Source organism: Alligator sinensis, unplaced genomic scaffold, assembly GCF_000455745.1.
Source record: "Alligator sinensis unplaced genomic scaffold, ASM45574v1 scaffold169_1, whole genome shotgun sequence".
Taxonomy (NCBI): Eukaryota; Metazoa; Chordata; order Crocodylia; family Alligatoridae; genus Alligator; species Alligator sinensis.
The window spans coordinates 1,785,862-1,804,782 of record NW_005841924.1 but is presented as its reverse complement, the minus strand read 5'-3'; the positions used below and the strand labels follow the sequence as shown (position 1 = coordinate 1,804,782).

The following is an 18,921-nucleotide window of genomic DNA, read 5'->3' as shown; positions in this document are numbered from 1 at the left end:
AGTAAATTACATGTAATCAAATGAAATAAAAATTGATTGCTAGGACTTCATCACAGTTAGCCACTACACTGTATAAAGCACATCCAATAAACCAGCAATTACTTAGAAGTGTTAACTAATAATTTAGGTAGGCAGCATTCTCATTTAACTGTCATCCACAAAAGCTATCAGTGTTATAAATTGGCATTGCAGCTGATCCATTTGTTTTCCAACTGAATGACTCATACAAAGAGAGTCCAGTCATTCCTCCATAGTCCAGATGAAGCAGATAGGGGAGGGGGTTTGAAGCTTCCCTAGTCCTGGGACTGTGGAGAAAGCAGGAGAAGCAGTCAAGGATGGAGGAAAGGGACGTGCCTCTGAGCAATAGGGGAAGAATAGGTTCTTGCTTGCTTTGGAGACTTTAAAAAAGTCCTCAGAGGCTCCAGCGATACAACACAGGTGTCTGTTTCTACACTTCCCTGTACCAAACCCTGATCCGCTTCTGAACTCAGGTATGGTAATATTAACTCAGGTGTAGAAATGACTGACACTGAAGTATTGGAGGCACTGTCAAGATGCTAAGAAAGTCTAGATGTTGTTTTATGAATCTGAATAAGAGATGTATATTTAATTATAATGAATACAGAACTAGTGATACAACATTCTTTGACTTTCTTTTGCCTAGTTTGTTGTGTTTTTTAAAGTTTATGTAAACTATTGGAATGTGCATTCATTTTCTAAAGTAGTGTTTGTACTTTGATCTTTAAATAATACACTGCTACCCCTAGCAGATTAGTAAAGCTTCAAGTTTCTCTCTTTAGCTGGAGAAAAATGTGTTTATATATGATGATCAGGGATCCTGGTTTTCTGTTTCCCATGGAAAAACAGAGAAAACCATGGATTCCCAATTTTTATCAGAGAAAACGTGGATTTCCCGTTTTAGGGGAGAAATCCGTGAATTCTCTGCTTTTACAAAGAGCTCTTGCAGGCTGGAACAAGCCTGCAAGAGCTGATTGCAGAAAGGGTGGGAAATCCCCAGCCCTACCCGGAGGGGGAGGGGGAGGGAGAGGGGGGAAGGGTGGGGCCTGAGCCTCTGAGTCAGCCAAGGCCGGGTTCAGGCTCAGACTCGCCCTTTGCCCCTGGAGCCTAGAGGTAAGTGGGGCTGTGGGGCAGAGCTGGGGAAGGTAACTGGGGGCTGAGGGAGCGGGGGGGTGCTGCTGACCCCAGGTGGCACACCGCAGCCAGGTGCAGGGCTGAGGGCAGGGGTGTCCCTTTGTGGGTAAGCGATGTGGGGTGCTCATGACGCCCGGCTGGCTGCCCAGGGGTGGGGGAGGCTGGCACGTGGCCAGCTGCAAGCTGTAGGGCTGTGCCAGCAGAGACAGCTGCTGTGTACAAAACCTCCCCATGCTGCTGCAGAGCTGTGGCTGGAGCTGTGCGGCCGACCATAGGCTGGCCGCAGCAGTGTGGTGGCAGCCGGGTGGCACGCAGCCATCCCCACCATCATCCCACATTGTGCAGTGGCCATGGCCACCACCACACTGCTGCTGCCGCCCTGTGGGCCAGTTGCACTGCTCCGGGCATGGCTTTGCAGCGGCGGTGCAGAGAGGTTTTGTATGCAACGGTCGTCACTGCTGGTACACAGTGGCCACTGCTGCTTACCCATGGGGCTGTGCCAGCGGTGGGGCCACTGCTGCTTACCTGTGGGGTTGCCACCCCACTCAGCCCTCAGCCACGTTCCCCAGCCTTTAAGTCCCACTTACCTCTAGGATTCAGGGTCATAGGACATGGCTCCTCAGTGGCAGTGCTTGCCTGCAAAGTGTGCCCCGCCCCCCCAGCCAGCACGCAGCTGCCACAACCCTGCACCACCGCAGACTCGTGCAGCCAGTCACAGGGCGTAAGCAGCAGTGCAGCGGCAGCCGCTGCATGCAAGCCCCCCTTTCCACTCCCCAGCCGGGCAGCATGTATGTGGCCCATACATGGTGGTTGCCACTGCACTGCCACTGCCGTGCCCTGTGCCACTTGCCCACAAAGCTGTATGGGTGGCCACGGGATGGTAGCGCAGGGTGCCGTGGCAGAGTTGCGTTGGTGGCCTCCATGTGCAAACCTCTGTCAGGCCAGCCGGCACATATGTGGCCTGCAGAGTGGCACTGCTGCCCTCACCCCCTGGCCCTGCTCCTGGGAGTGGGCACAGGGGCATGCTCCCCGCTTCTTGATCTATGACCCCGGCACTTTCCCTTTCCCCTGCCCTGCCCCGCCCCTTCACCCACACACACTTACCTGCTGGGGTAGGTGTCTGTGTGTGCCTCTGTGTCTGCATATCTGTGTCTGTAGGTCTGGGAGACTGTTGTGAGGGGCATCAAGAGGTCTGTTGAGGCTGTGGGGGGGAGTGTGGGGCATCAGCAGCACTGGGGGAGGTTGGGGGGGGGCTTTAATTTTTATTACGGATTTTGGGTTTTTAATCAAAGAATTTGCAATTTTTAATAAGAGAAAACCAGGATCCCTGATGGTGATGCACCACACCATCTACAACCCCCTTTTTAAAATCCTAGATTCACCCAGGGTCCAGCTGATTCCCCCTGTTAGGGATTCATTACAATTACCTACTGGGGTTGATAAAACTCTCATTTTGGAAACTAAGGATTGTCCCTACCCAGTAATTCCAGAAATGGGAACTTTATGGATCCAAAACTATATTATCAGTCAGCAGGTCCATAGGTATTTTGATAAACTTGAGGGGCTGAGTTATGCCACCGACATTAGCTCAAATATTCTATGAAAGTACTAAATCAAAAGTAATTTAAAAAATATAAAGCTAGCAAGAAATTGAAGCTAAAATAATAAGGAAACCTCTGATTGTACGTTCTCTAAAACATGCACATAGAGTGACACTTAACTTTCATATTTGTATTTTGGTAGTGAGTGGTTCAGCTTTTTTGACGCAATCTGATTGAAATCACATTTTTGAGATTTTCCTATGAAAATTTGTCTGGCTGGGAACAGTCTAACAGACGCAATCTAGATGACATCTTAAAGCAGAGTTTTATTTTGATTATGATTTTTTGCAAAAATTGAATGCAACTTAAATTTTGCCAGCCCCGTGAAAGTGAAGAGGAGATAGGGTGATGCTTAAATCTAATATGAATTCTCATGGATTCATACTAGAAGTGATTTATATGAGAAGTAAAGCAAGAGCCTTAATTAATTTAATGCTGTTACTTTATTACCGGTTGGTTATGACTTTAATGCATTTTTAGAAATAATACCTTTTTTTTCAATGCTCTATATTAGTAATATGGCATTTAACAAATAAACACCTCACTTTTTTGTCTAGATTAGATAATTTATGAGAGAAAAATATCCAGAAACAGCAGGTGCAATATTGCTCAGTAATACACATCATATCAGTAAATTTCTGGGCTTTATTATACCAGATGTTCCTTGCTGCATTTTCAAGACTAACATTTTAGAGGCAGACTGAAAAATAAGATCTATTGGGTTGATTATTGCAAGTTCCAGTACGCAAACAGGACAAATTATGTTTGCAGTTAATCAGTGTATAGCTGGTGTTTCTTCACTGTAGCTTAATAGAGTTTTGCTTTTTTAAAATCAGGAGTAAATGTGTATTGGGGAAAATAAGACCTAACTAGCACACTATCTATAGTAGGACAGTGAAATTTTGGGACTCTTTATTACAGTGTATGTCCATTCTGTTTGTATAGTGGTAGAAAACGTTTCTGACATTTGTCTCATTTAATACAGAATTTTTCAGTTTTATAGTAGAAGTCTACCCAGTGAACTCCTCTTGATAACTTTAGATTATAGATGTTGAATTTCTCTGAAAACAAAATGATTTGCAAGAGAGTATGCACTGCAGTAGATCTGAATTATCTCTTGCTTCCTCTGAGACACTATGTACATCTTTTTCCTGTAAGGCCTTATAGTATAACATAAATTCAGCGTTCATAGAATTCTCATATCAAAAGTAGCTACTCTCAGTGATTTAAGGATCTACACCTTTTTGTTGTTTCTGTGTATTGAAGAATGTACCATAAAATGTTCATAGCTTTAAAATTTGTTGTTGGCCTACATTAGCTACTTGGCATTTACCACTGTGTAGTGCACAATGCCCTACCCACTTGCTAATGGTTTATCTATGGTTATTTACTTTCTTGGATCATTTAATTTCAGTCTGAATACTAGAAAACTATAGAGGTTGGTCAGTGTAAAGTGCTGGTAATAGGCAGTCAAATATCCAAAATACGACTTAGACAACATTTGTTACTTAAGTCAATGTACATCACCTTGATGCATTACAGAGTAAAGCAGTCATTCCAATATAGAATCACTACTACTAGATAAATGAGTTAATTCTTTAGCATCTACTTTGTAATTATACAAGAGCTCAACTAGGGGAGTATGTTTTATAAATGCCACATGTAATCCAGGGCTATCCAATACAACATGAAATCACCTTAAGCACATATATTTAAATCCCTACACTACACCCTCAACCGTGCAAAAATTCAACTTTTATTTTGGAGATGTCAACCTTTATGCTACTGAAAAGCAGTTTGCACAAGGAAGAATGATATTGAAGGGTGTAAACCAGCTGCCATTGCAAAATTTAGTTCTCTTTTATGCGTTAGAAAAGGCCATCTGAATCCCAGTACTGCACAATCTAATGTAGTCGATCTATACCTATACACGTAAGGTATCTTTCAATTCACATTCAAGTACCCATAAACATGTTGATAGCTTCTTTCTAGGGGACACTACGAATCTTTTCTAAGCCTAATGTGAAACAAGGAGGAATCATCAAAACCATATTACATTGATATGGCAAAAAGTTGTAAATAAGACTGTAATATTATGAGAAACCCAAGGGAGGCTTGTCAGTAATAATGAATCTGTGCAATTGGTCTTACACAATGAGAGTGCATCAAACTGCCATTGCAATGACATTAATTTCTGACTCCTGAGTATAACCTGGCATACTGACGTGTGAAATCTGGTTTACTTACCTAATGACACTCCACCATCTGATCAATCATTGCAGAAAACAGGGAAAGATTCAATAAGAAATATAACATACTTAGAGAAGAGTGCTAGATTTTACCAGTGGCTTTCTCACGGTCTACTTTGTATAATCTCTAAACTGATTTCTTTCTGTGATCATGAAGATGCCCAGTCAGTCTGACTTGTAACAGAATGCTTCTTCAAAAAAGTCTGCATTAAATATTTGCTTTAAATCTGGTGGGTTTCTGATGGTAACCAGGTGCGAGGGCTTCAGTTTCACCCCTCTTGGACTGTATGCTGCCCTCAGGCTGCCACTTGGCAGGCCCAGTGTAACCAGTCAGACAGCCTCCTAGGGCAGTAAATTGAAGGGGGCATCAAAAATAGCGTGCTCATACATTGCACATGCTCATTTGAAGCTGCCTTGGAAGTTCAGGCTCATGCCGAAGGAAGGAGAGCAGCTCTGCTGCTACCGAGCGAGCCACCACTCCAAGGCTCTGTCTGGTGGCTGCCCTTGCCAGGACACATGTACATTACAAGCAAGGACAGCAAAAGGTTGTTTGTGTAGAGTGGCAAAAATCCCTTCCCTAATATATTGCCTTTTTCCATCCATTTGCAAATTGAGATAATATATTATAGAATGGCTCCAATATTTTGGAGTCCTGTGCAGTGTCTCTGACCAAGGTTAATCTTGGGTGTAACAGAAGCGAGTTTTTTATTTCTTATTGTTCTTTTGATGTTTGCTTGAATACTAATTTCAATTTGTTAAAAAGGATTTATATGCTTCCCTCAAATCCCAGTCTCTGAGGTACTTAATTGAAGTCAAGGCAAACAAAAGGTAGTTTGTATTACAGTCTAATTATTTTCCTTGTTTTTGAGATGTCATAGAAAAAGTTGCTTCAGTATCAGGCATGACAGGTTCATTCCCCAAGGTTTACAGAGTAAGCATGATTCATCTAGAACAGAGACACCACTGTCACAAACGGTAGGAAAGGAAAGAAAACCAAAAAAAAATTTTGCCCCCCAAAACAAAACAAAACAAAACAAAACAAAACAACAAAAACAAAAAAACCCCGAGGTGAAAAGGAGCTATAGAAAGTTCTAAGAAGTATGACCTGAAAAAAATCCATTTTCACCATGATGGATTCCCTTCACAAGCCACCTCAGATTAGATGCATGGCATGCAGTTCAGGGTTTTTGATTTGTTTTTTTGTTTTGTTTTGTGTTCCCTCTGCCAAGTAGCAGCAATCTTCTTTTTCTTTTGTTGTGGGATTGGATTAACTCCTTCACAGGAGTTTGTACAAATACATCATTAAAGTGCAAATCAATCAATCCCTCAAAATGTAGGAAATGCCAGTATTACAATGATTTGTACAACATTGATTTTCCCCCTTGTTATATGCACACTATTACACAGTCGCATCTTTTCTTTTTTTTTCCTGTTCCTAGGTTAGACAGGGCTCTGTGGAAGTGTCAGGGTTGTGTAGTGAAGGAGACAGTGTGTAAAATCCCTGCCTTATTTGTTGTTGAAGTTCGAAGGTGTGGGGTGAATGGGGAAGGTGACTGCAGAGGAGGAGAGGAGGTTCTCATGGTTGTGACAGTTCAGTGTTGCCCTCGAGATACTGATTCTGCAGTGGTTTTTCTGTTTGGTGCTAAGTCCATCATTTGACGTAGACTTTTCACAGGTGACAACTAATCAGGTACTCAGAAAATGAGAACTCCCAATTTATTAGAGGTGCAATACATTGGTCCCATATTGAATCGGCACTGATATTGTCAATTTTCCTTTTATTGGTGCCAGTCGGCTTTTTTTGGCTGATGTGGCCAATAATGTGGCTGATAAATGCAGCTGCGTGCATGCATGGGGCAGCACAGCACGCAGGTGGCCAGGAGCGCAGCCCAGCAGTGTGGAGAGCAGCCGGGTCCACCTGGTAAATTATTTTGAGGGAAGGGGTGGTGGGGGGCGCAGATTGAGGCCCCTGCAGTGAGAAAGGGAGTGGGGATGGGGCAGGCACTGCCCCACTGGGCGGGGTGTGGGATGGAGCCGCAAGAAGCTCGTCTGGGGTGTACGGTGCGGGGCAGCTCCTGCTGCTGCATGCATCCTGGGAGGGCATCGGGGGCATGTGCCCTCAGATCTGTGCATGGGGTGACGCAGGCTGCTGCTGCAGGCTGGGGCCAGGGCTGTGCCGAGCTCTTCCTGGTGGGGGTGTGGGAGGGGTGGGCCAGAGCTGCCTTTAGGGTGGGTGGCAGCAGTGCTGAGAGGGGACTATGGTGAATTTTGGGGTGGGTGCAGCCCCCACCCCGGCAGCCCTGCTCCCAGTGCCACTGCCACCCACCCTGGCAACTTGGGCAGCAGTGACCATGAGATGATTGAGTTCAGGATCCTGAGGAAAGGAAGGTTGGAGATCAGCAGAGTAAGGACCCTAGACTTCAGAAAAGCAGACTATGACTCGCTCAGGGAACTTATGGGAAGGGTCCCCTGGGAAGCCAGACTGAGGGAGAGAGGAGTCCAGGAGAGCTGACTATACTTTAAAGAGATCTGACTGAGAGTGCAGAAACAAACCATCCCAATGCACAGGAAGACTAGCAAGTATGGCAGAAGACCAGCTTGGCTTAGCGGGGATCTCTTCAGTAAACTACATAACAAAAAGGAAGCTTATAAGGAGTGGAAACTTGGACAAATAACTAGGTAGGAGTATAAGAGCATTGCTCAGGCATGCAGGGGTGAAGTCAGGAAGGCCAAAGTGCAATTGGAGTTGCTGCTAGCAAGGAATGTGAAGGGTAATAAGAAGGGTTTCTACAAGTATGTTGGTAGCAAGAGGAGGATCAGGGAAAGTGTGGGTCCCTTACTGAATGGGGGAGACAATGTAGTGACAGATGATGCAGAAAAGGCTGAAGTGCTCAATACCTTCTTCACCTCAGTCTTCACAGCAAGGTTAGCTCTTAGACTACTGCACTGGGGAGGAGGTGAGCAGTAAGCTTCACCTCAGTCTTTGGAAAAATCATGGAGCAGATCCTCCAAAGAATCCATTTTTAAGCACTTGGAGGAGAAAAGGGTGATTAGGAACAGTTGGCATGGATTCACCAGGAGCAAGTCATGCCTGACCAACCTGATTGCTTTCTATGATGAGATGACTGGCTCTCTGGATGCAGGGAGACCAGTAGATGTGGTGTACCTTGATTTTAGCATGGCTTTTGATGCGGTCTCCCACAGCATTCTCGAGGCAAGCTAAGAAAGTATGGGCTGGATGAATGGACTGTAAGGTGGATAGAAAACTGGCTGGAGCATCGAGCTCAAAGAGTAGTAATCAATGGCTTGATGTCTTGTGGCAGCTGGTATCAAGTGGACTGTCCCAGGAGTTGGTTTTGGGGCTGGTTGTGTTCAATGTCTTCGTCAATGACCTGGAAGATGGCATAGAGTGCACCCTCAGCAAGTTTGCAGATAACACCAAGATGGGGGGAGTAGTAGATATGCTGGAGATTAGGGCTAGAATTCAGAGTGACCTAGACAAATTGAAGGATTGGGCCAAAAGAAATCTCATGAGGTTCAACAAGGAGAAGTGAAAAATCCTGCACTTGGGACACAACAATCCCATGCACCAGTGCAGGCTGGGGCTGACTGGCTGGGCAGCAGCTCTGCAGAAAAGGACCTGAGGGTTACAGTGGACAATAAACTGAATATGAGCCAACAGCATACCCTTGTTGCCAAGAAGGCTAACGGCATACTGGGCTGCATTGGTAGGTGTGTTGCCAGTAGGTCAAGGGAAGTGATTATTCCCCTCTGTTCAGCACTGGTGAGGTCACATCTGCAGTACTGTATTCGGCTTTGGCCCCCTCACTACAGAAAGGATGTGGACAAATTGGAGAGAGTTCAGCCAAAATGATTCAGGGCTGAGGCATATGACTTCTGAGGAAAGGCTGAGGGGCCTGGGCTCATTTAGTTTTGAGAAGAGAAGACTTAGAGGAGATTTAATAGCAGCCTTCAACTACCTGAAGGGCGTTTCGAAAGAGGATGGAGCTAGACTGTTCTCAGTGTGGCAGATGACAGAACAAGGAGCAATGGTTTCAAGTTGCAGCAAGGGAAGTTTAGGTTAAATATTAGGAACAATTTTCTCACTAGGAAGGTAGTAAAACACTGGAACGGGTTACCCAGAGACATGGTGGTATCTCCATCCCTGGAGGCTTTTAAGACCTGGCTAGACAGAGCTTTGTCTGGGATGATCTAGTTGGGGATGGTCCTGCTTTGAGCCCTCATTTTGTATTATATGAACTGTGAAGAAATGATGTCCTTGATGTCTCACACAGATTAGTGGGTGCTTTTTCACCTTAATCTCTATGTACTTTAAAATGGTGTTAATACCCCTTCATTAATATGTGTGAAGAAACATTTTTGGCTGTTGAATTTTAAAAAATATTTCCTGAGAAAGTGTACACAGCAATTTTTCAAAGGCTTATTATACCTTGGGGGAAAACTGGGTAGATTTTCATTGGATTGGCAAAAGGCACATTTCTGACCTTAAGGCCAACTCCATCCTAATTGTGGCAGCCTCAGAGTTTTTTAAAAAATTACCAATAATTTTTTTTAATTTGGAAAAAAACGTTTTTCTCCAGCTCTTTATCAACAGTTCTAATGGAATTTTTCACCAAAAAAGTCAGTCTGAGATACCCCCAACACGAAAGGTTTCAACTTAAGCAGATAAACTTTGGCAAAGTTATGCACAACTGAAGGTAGGATCTTGTGTGACCTGATAGAATGTGGGGTTTTTTCGTTTTCTAGTTTTCTGCTTTAAAAAAACCCCAAAAGACTTTTTTTCCCCCTGCAATTTGCTCTCATTTGTGATACAACTTCCACAGCAAATAAGGCAGAGGTCCTACAGAGAATGATCATCTTTACTACTGAACCCTGATTCATCCCCTAGCAGATTTATCCTGTGTACCGAATAAAGTAACAGTGCTGAGGAGAAAATGCAATCATATAATTAAAGGCTATCATAATGTATACGCACCAGGGTGCTGAATCAAGGTCACACTGACAGGCTTAATTCTGGTACTTCTTACCCAGAGTGCTTGACTTGCAAAACCTAATGTTCTTTTAATGTAGGTTTGTGTACATTTGTAATATATATAAACTCTGTTGTTAGCATCTAAGTTAAATTCTACATGCTCTTGTGCACAAAGGTCATATTCTCATCTCTGAACAGTGCTGAGTATATTTCATTGGCTTATAAATAATATATTCAGCTAATGTCCAATTGGTTTTACAGTCTGCAGGGCCAGTGAGGATGACATATACAGTATAGGTCTGTGCTATGAGCTTCTTCCTCTTGTGTGCGGCCTTATTTTTGAGAGAGATGTTTTTGATTAAATGTGTGACAGTAAACTAAGAAAATAGACACAGTTATTTTTACTCCTTGGTGAAAAGCTGGTGTGACTGGTTTTGGTTAATACTGTATTTTGTTGCTAATGAAAAGGTGAATTAGTCTTACTACCTTAACTGTTGATGCTGAGGATATGGTGGATGGGTAACCAAAATAAAGCCTCAGAGAGGGTGCTTCCACTTGTACTAGGTTTACAGACCATACAAAACATTTGCCTTGTTCTGTTCTAAATAGCAAGAGGTAGTTTGTGTTCTGAAATGCCTTAAAGGGAAGCTTTGTGACATGACATTACCCTGTATGGAACAACCATGCAGCATAATAGGACTGGAATTTTAATATTTACAGCATGTTTTGTAAATGCTGACCCTCCGAGTACTTTCTAAATCCTCTTAGCCTTTATGTGACAGCTTCTGATTCTTTTTTTTTAATAAAACAAGTATCTTCTTTTTATCCAGCTATGAGTAGTAAGCAAAAGATTTTTAAAGCCCCCTTTCATATAGGCAGATTCCTATATTTAAAGGTTTATCTCTGTCTATTTAAGCTTATTAAACTCCTGTGTAACTATTTTTAAAAAGCTGACATAGCAAGAGCGATGCATGGTGCAGAAGAGATGGCCCAAAGAATTCTCTGCACCTTGCAAGCACATACTGTTAAGAGATAAGCCTAAAAGACTGCGTTAGCAAAGTAAGATGCATTATCCTTTTTGACACATGAATAGCAAAGAGTTTGGAGCTGAAATTTGGTAAGAAACTATTTATTAATTTATGTTATGTATATTTTCAGTTATAATAGGGGGAGGCTGAAATGCCATGGGGGGAAAAGGAGAGGAAAGGCAGAGACATCTGCATTCTTAATTTAACTCTATATCCTTGATTACATATCTGTTTGTAACCAAGGATATAGAGTTTGCTTTTTACTGTTGTTCATTTCTAGGGATGTGACAAAGCCAGGTATTCAGTGCATTTATCTGAATACCAAATAGCTAGTCTTAATGTTTTCTGAATACACATCTGTATAGCAGCAGGTGGGTGGTAGAACAGAACCAAATGAATGATATGAGGCTGGTGGCAAGAATCTCATGTTACTTGTGGGACAGCACTGTTTGGCTGCTTCTGTTTCAGCACATGGAGACCTTGGGGGTTTGTATTGTCTTTATGGCTAAGTACAGACAGTCAAAAAGTTTGAGGCTGAATTGATTCAGTCTTCACAGGTTAGTCTAAGCTGCGTAGATTGAACTGCTAAGCAAGCAAACAGACATTTGCTTTTGTTTCTGCAAATGCAGCCACATGCCTGTAGTAGCCCGGGCCAGAAGCTGGGATCACTAGAACATGCCTCCCTGCTCTGCTGGAGCAGACCGCTTGGGCAAAGGCTAGCCTGTCTATCCTGGGGGGGAGGGGGAGTAGTTTGCAGGGGAGGTTCAAAGCATCCTGGGATGCTGGGGGACTTTGAGTTAAATTGAATCTGGAGGGGATCTAGGACAGTCAATACATTGATTAAACCTAAATCAGTGAAGTGTGATACTACATCCATTCAGGTTTATCTTAAACTGATTCTGACAATTTTGAAAACCAGTTTATGTGCACCGAATTTCTGTTGTGTTACAGATTTGAACCAGTTTCCAATCGTTTATACCAGTTTATGTGTAATCTGTGTCCCTAGTATAATAGACTTGCTGAAGTTGCCACAAAAAATCTGATTCTTTGAGTAAGTCAGAGGTTTGTCACTTTGGATTTTAAAAAACAGGTATTCTAAAATGTTCTTAGGATGGTAGTGTATGATGCAGTGGGGTTACTGAGGAGGCCAGAAAATATTGTAGTGTCGGAGGTGGAGTTCAATAAGGTGTGCAGTATTTTTTTGTATCTTATAGATTATTTTGTATCTGCTTGCAGGTGACTGTGGAAGAGGTGATGACCACAACCGCATACCTAGACCTCTTTTTGCGTAGCGTTTCAGAGTCAGCTCTGCTCAAGATTTTTCTCCATTTTATCTTGTTGCACCAGCATGAAAATGTACACATCCTAGACACACTTACAAGCCGGATCAACACCCCATTTCGGGTAAGCCAATCCAGAGAGCCTTCTCTAGTATGTGCAGTGTTGTCTCGCATACAAATCACCCCAGGATATAATGCACGCCTTATTTTTGAAAAGCATAATGAAGAAAAAATGACTTTTCCAGGGTTAGGGTTGCATAGAGTAGGAACAAAGCCTAATCTTTAGCTCGCCCACCCTCTCTTTCCTGCTTAAATAAAGCTGAAATCATGACTGTTGCTGAAGACTGATCTCCATTGGATCTTTGATTTTGAAAACAATCTCTAAGGCTGTGAAATAGGAAGAGACAGACCGAGATCAGACAGCAAAATTGCTTTAAGAAAGGTTAGCTTGATTAGTGGAACATCCAGGTCATTAAAAAGGAAAGTGATTGTTACTGCCTCTGGAGCGAGGAGCAATGAGCCATTAAGTCAATTGACTCTCTCAGCTGCCTGAATAGTAATAAAGATGTGGAGCAGGAATCAAAACAAGATGCTTAATGCTAGTCAGAAAATCAGCGTCCCCATTTAATACATGGTCCTCAGTTTGGGGGGGCTGATTTTGGGGGTTAAAGGTGTATGTTGTATGCAAGAAAATATGTTATGGTGAACTAAGTTAATAGGAGCTTTGTCCTGTCTCCATTGTGGGTCCATTTTAAATTTGAGTGTCCTTCCTTACTTGTTTCTACTTAGCTACCATTTCCCTAAGCAATTTAGGAATAAGCAAGATAGTTAGCTCTACAGGTGTGCTGGAGTAATCTCCGGAGGACTATTAGGAACCTGAATTTTGCTAGGAGGTCAGTGTTGACTAATTTTCATGCTTCTGCTGGAGTTGTTCCCATTCTGGCTACTGCTGTACTGTTTATGCCGCAGATATCACTTGTAAGATATATAGAAACACTCAATTAGAACAATAGTCTTTTGCCTTAAGAAATTGACCAGACTGCACAAAGTAATAGACATTTTTATATAATCTTAAGATAAGAAGAGACTGTCCAGTGCCAGAAGCGCTTTTCTAAATTATCTGATTATGAACTGTTGATACATTCAAAATACTGTTTTAGGAATCAAGTATAAACCATGTCAGCATGTTTGTTAACCAGTGCCTATTTCTTGGTTTATTTTTAAGAAAGGATATTTTGTTTAAATGACTAATTTGCCACTTGCTTTCTCTGAAATATATGTCCTTGGGTAACCAAGGTTTACTACAGAACAAGGCTGCAATTTTGCAGATAACTCCTGTTTAAAATTTTCATGTAGTTAGCTATTACTATAGGTCCTGTTTGCCAAAAGGATGATCTGGCAGAGAGCAAACACCCTTTGCACTTAGCAAGCCTATTCTTCTGACCCTGTCTTTGGTTGCCACTTGTTCTGTGGTGAAACTTGTGTGATGCATGACTGCATGGGTAAAATGCAGAGTAACATATGGGTATAAATAGAGGCAAAGCCAGCAAATTAGTACATACATTAAATTTGTGTATTAGGGACAGACTTGGACTAAACAGGTTTTGAAATCAGAATGCATGAATATATGGATACGTGCTGTTGTTACTGCATTTCAAAGATGGATTAACTCTCAAAACTCATAAACCTCTTCTGTAGACAAAAAAATGCAAATGTTGTCTCTGCTAATCGTAATTACTGTTCCACAGGCAAAGGAAATGGGTATTGTAAAGAATTCTCCAGCCCTGAGCAACTCAGGAACTCAGCCAAAATGGTTCTGTGATACTAAATGAGTTTTCTGCAGTATAACTTGGCCAAGCGTAAAAGCCAGAATTGGATCCTTATGTGGGTTTCCATAGCACAAAAGCTGCATACATTATTATTGCTGAAAAGACTTATTAATAATTGACGGGATTAAATTTACAAGTGCTTTTGGCCACCTGTCTTTACATATAAAATGCTATCCTCTTTGTTTCCTGTTTAGTATGTTATGGTTTTTTCCTTTTGTGAAATGCAGAAATAATCTGGTTCTCTTTCTTCAGATGAATGTTGCAATCTCGTTTTTCTTTACAACTGTGTTACAAGTGCAGGAGCTGTTTCACTATAAATTGCTATAAGATTTGATATCTATTATATGTGCCTTCCCTAAATATTTTGCAGTCATTTTTTAGCCTTTACAGCACAAAGAACAGCTGCTGGTATCTCACTAAATTGCAACAAGGGGACAAGAAGAGTTCCTCACCTTCCTTCCTCTTTCTTTTCTTTTATGCCTCAAAGCATATTCATCATCTTTATACTTGATGATCAGTCCCCATTTCCATGCAAAGACCTGATTCCCTCCAAAGGCTCCTAAAGATCCTATTCAAGCCCATCTCTGCCTCTAGAAGGACTCTGTTCTCAGTGGGTTATTTACTCTTCTCTTTTTCCTTATAGATGCTTTTTTCAACCCTAGGCACAAGGTAATGGCTTTTTTCTAGACTCTGCCTGGCCTTCCAGTGTGGGTGATAGGTACAGGTGGCAGAGAATGCATCTAGCAGTAAGGATTTCCAGCAGATGGTTATAGTTTACTCCAGGTAAAGGTCTGATACCAGCTTTTGTCTTTGTTAGTGGAAACCCTTTCTGATCCTGTGACTCATGCCTCTACCTGCCCTTCCTCAGACCACACACAGTTCTTTATCAGGGAAGTGGACTTGCTGTTTGGGGAATTTTCCTATGCACAGTTTATGAATTGTTTGTTGTGTCTAAACTCCATTGTTAAGGTGGGGGTCGCTCACAGCCTTTGTTGTCTTTTGTTTCTGTTATGGAGTGAAACCCACTGGATGTGACGGGCAAAATCCTGCATCTGGTGCAGGACTAACAAATGAGTCTTGAATGAGTAATGAGGAAACTGGGGCAGGGAGATGAACCAAGGCCTTAACTCCTCAAATATGTGTTGCACAATTTGTGCATGGCTGTCATTGTTGTTGTCCCCCTCGTGACAAAATGGTTGGTGATGGAATGGAGGTTGTTGGTGTTTGCCAACTTCCAAATTGCCAGTGCCATTCATCTCTTAATGGATATGGGGCACTGAAATCCAGTGTCCTGGCACTACGGCAAGGGGGCCACCTGCAAAGATCCATGAATGTGCCTCTGGACATCCTTAGATTTTGTCACCCTGAGTTCCAAGCACTAGCTGCTACTATGAGTCTGAGCTCACTTGTAATGCCCAGCAGTGGAGAGGTGATATTTGATACTGGGCCCACGACTTGCATGGCAGCATCATGGTCCTTAGACTAGCGCCTCACCAGGGCCAGGAGCTTGAGCTGCTGAAACACAGAGTGCCTGTGGATTAGAGTGGCCAGAGCAGGTATTAGCTCAGTTCCACAACTCTCAATCTCTAGGAAGCCCCTTGGGATCTGATGCCAGCAGGGGCAGTGGGTCAAGGAGGGATTGGAGATCCTGTGCTAGGCAAGAAGAGAGTGGAAGTTGGGTGTTCAGTGAATGCTGGAAAGTCTGCATGCTGGCCTGCTAGAGGTAGAGCATGTGTTGTGCATGTTAAGGTTGATAGTAAACATTATTATATGCCTGCTCAGAACTTATTCTGACTTGAGTACCACATAACACCCTACAGATTTAACACCATTTAAGTATCCTATGTGATACGGTCTTAAGAGCATGTGTCCCTAATGTGTTTGGACTCAGAGTAGTGAGTATCCAGTAGGAAGAGCTCTATCAGGTCTGTGATAGTGGGTGCTTTTGAATCCATGCTTAGCAAAGGTAATTGGGAATCTGTGCTGAATCTAATGTAAATGTGAATGCGTACGGAAGAACTACAGATGATTTTTATCATCATCAATAACCAAAAAATGTATCTAAGGCATGCAAGCACTTAGCTCTTCCACTGCACAGTATGCCAGTCATTCAGGACAAAGAATGTGCTGGTTTCTCTTAGTTTGTGAGATAACAGAACTTATTCGGCAAGGATCTTCAGTTGAGAGGGGATCTGGTGGCTGTCTATAAACTTACCAAGGGCGACCAGCAGAGAACGGGAGAGACCCTGTTCCCCCCCGAGCACTACCAGGAGTAACTAGGAATAACGGCCATAAGTTGACTGAGAGTAGGTTCAGGCTGGACATCAGGAGGACTACTTCACAGTAAGGGCGGCTAGGATCTGGAACCAACTTCCAAGGGAAGTGGTGCTTGCTCTTATCCTGGGAGTCTTCAGAAGAAGGCTAGATAATCACCTAGCCGGGATCATTTGACCCCAGCATCCTTTCCTGCCCATGGCAGGGGGCCGGACTTGATGATCTGCTTAGGTCCCTTCCGACCCTACCAACTATGAAACTATAAGCTGGGTCAAGTTTGGTGTCAGAGGTAAAAATGAGTTGCTTTACCTAGTGAGTTGGAGAGAGTTTTTCTTGATTGCTGAAACATAACTAAATTATTTATTTAGCTTACCTTTCAGAGGAATTTTCGTGAGCTTATCACTTCCAGTTTTGATACAAATTAATAGTAATATCATTGTAATAACTGAACATCTTTTTTTCTTTCAACTTCTCCTAAAAATGTGTTCTGTGTGTATTTTAGAAAAATATATATTTCGTTTGTGTAACTCAAGGAAACTTAATAAACTCCTGCAGGGGTGCTGGCAGAATGAAATAAGCATGCTTATTGTCTTTTACAAAGCACTACATTCAGGCTGTGCTTTTCTCCAGTGAAAATGCATTTTAGCACATTGGAAAAGTACAATTGCCAGATCAAAAACTGACTCTGTTTATCATTTTTTAGCTCTGTGTGGTATCTTTGGCATTGTTCAGAACACTCATTGGCTTTCATTGTGAAGATGTGATGTTACAGCTAGTTTTAAGGTAAATTCAAATTCCTTTTTCCCCTCTTAATTTTTCAAAGCATATAGTTCAGTCACTCTTTGGATGTACAGCAAGACAGGAACTCTCAAAAAGAGAACAAATACAAACCACTGCAGACATAAAGTTTAAGATTCTGACACAAATACCGAATTGAGAAAAATGTGATTTACCTCCTATGATACTCATGCACAAGGGAAACTTATACTTTTCACATGTCCTGTTGCTGTGATTTATTTGGATAAAGGTGAACGCAGAGAAGCCAGGAGTATATTTATCACCGTTAGACTCTGTTGTCTCATTTTAAATGCATAACTTCCCCTCTTGTGTTTTCTTTAGCATATTATTCTTTGAATGCAATATAATATAGGGGTATTCACTTGCCTGCAGCTTCCAAACTTTTTTATTGTTTCCTCACTTTTTATCCCTTTGTCCAGGAATTTCTTGAATTCCTCCACTATTGTACCAGAGTTAGTGGGACATGCAACTTTTATTATACAATGTTCTGAATGAGTTTTCTCTTTTTTTCCACTTTTCATGTAACATGTTTGTGTTGTCTTGGAACCCAAACTTTAATTAAATTTGTTTTCATTGAACTTTCTCATTCTTCTTATATTGTTGTTTTAATAAGAGTACCTGCCCTGTCTGTCTGTCTGTCTGTCTGATTAGAATTGTATCATATGACATAAGATTGCTAGGAACATAAGAGTTACTTTGGGATCTCATCCAGCCCCTGCCATAGAGCCGCTGCCCTCCAATTCTAGTATAACTCTGTGGAGAATTCAGAATTGTAAGATTTCTTTAGGAACTTCCTTAGGAGGGCAGGTTGCATTTTGAAAAATCTTTTACTTGTTTAGAGAGTTACTTACTAATTTTTTTATACCTTAAGTTTAAATAATTTTAAATGGCAAAACACCAAGCTAATCAAACACAAGGAAGCTAAAAGCCTAAATGCAAGTATATGCTACATGTGTTCCTCTTTCTCCACAATCCATCCCTTCATCCATCCAGACATCTGTAGGTCTGTCCCAAAAATTGCCCTGACCTTTTTGTTTGGTCCCTTTCATAACATGCAAGGTCTTTCAAATTACAGCAGGGGACGCAAAATACAGCCCATGGGCCAGATGCGGTCCACCAGGCCATTCTATCCGGCCTGCAGGACTCCTAAAAAATTTAGAAAATTTATATTTATCTGCCCCTGGCTGCCTGTCATGTGGCCCTTGATGGCTTACCAAAACTCTGTAAGTGGCCGTCCGTCTGAAATAATTGCCTGCCCCTGAATTACAGGCACATACTGTTGTCCCCTAGATTGGATTCCCCAACCCTGACTAATCTAGAGAGAATCTCAACCAAATTGCCAGTTGTTGGCATATGCCTTTCCTATTTCTTTGCCCCTCTGAGATACCACCCAAGGCAGTGTTCAGGTACAGTCCATTGACCATTTCAGCCCCTCTAATCTGGCCTAACTAGCCCATGTCTCTTGTAAATACCTTTGCAGGCCAGTTCCTCATCATTCCTCAACCCTTCACCAGCAAATTTATGGCTTTTAGGAAGGTGATTGGAAATTGGTTTCTGTCATAGTTTAAGCAAAGGGGAAGGTGAGAGAGAGTTTTCTAAATTATTAATTTCTTCATCATACAAGGACTCTGGTAGTGGGCATGTTATGATAAATTGTTGTTTGTTTTTTTTAATTTCAGATACCTGATCCCATGTAATCATATGATGTTGAGCCAAA

At 42.2% G+C, this 18,921-nt stretch overlaps 1 protein-coding gene across 1 annotated transcript in view; it reads left to right on the top strand.

The window, feature by feature from the left end:
- FAM160A1 (family with sequence similarity 160 member A1) overlaps positions 1 to 18,921 on the top strand; it is a 67,840-nt gene that overhangs the window by 27,482 nt on the left and 21,437 nt on the right. The window contains 3 exon segments of the mRNA XM_006019164.3: positions 12,260 to 12,427; positions 17,110 to 17,189; positions 18,884 to 18,921. The exon segment at positions 18,884 to 18,921 is cut by the window's right edge and continues 14 nt beyond it. Coding sequence (XP_006019226.1) covers positions 12,260 to 12,427; positions 17,110 to 17,189; positions 18,884 to 18,921 — 286 coding nt within the window.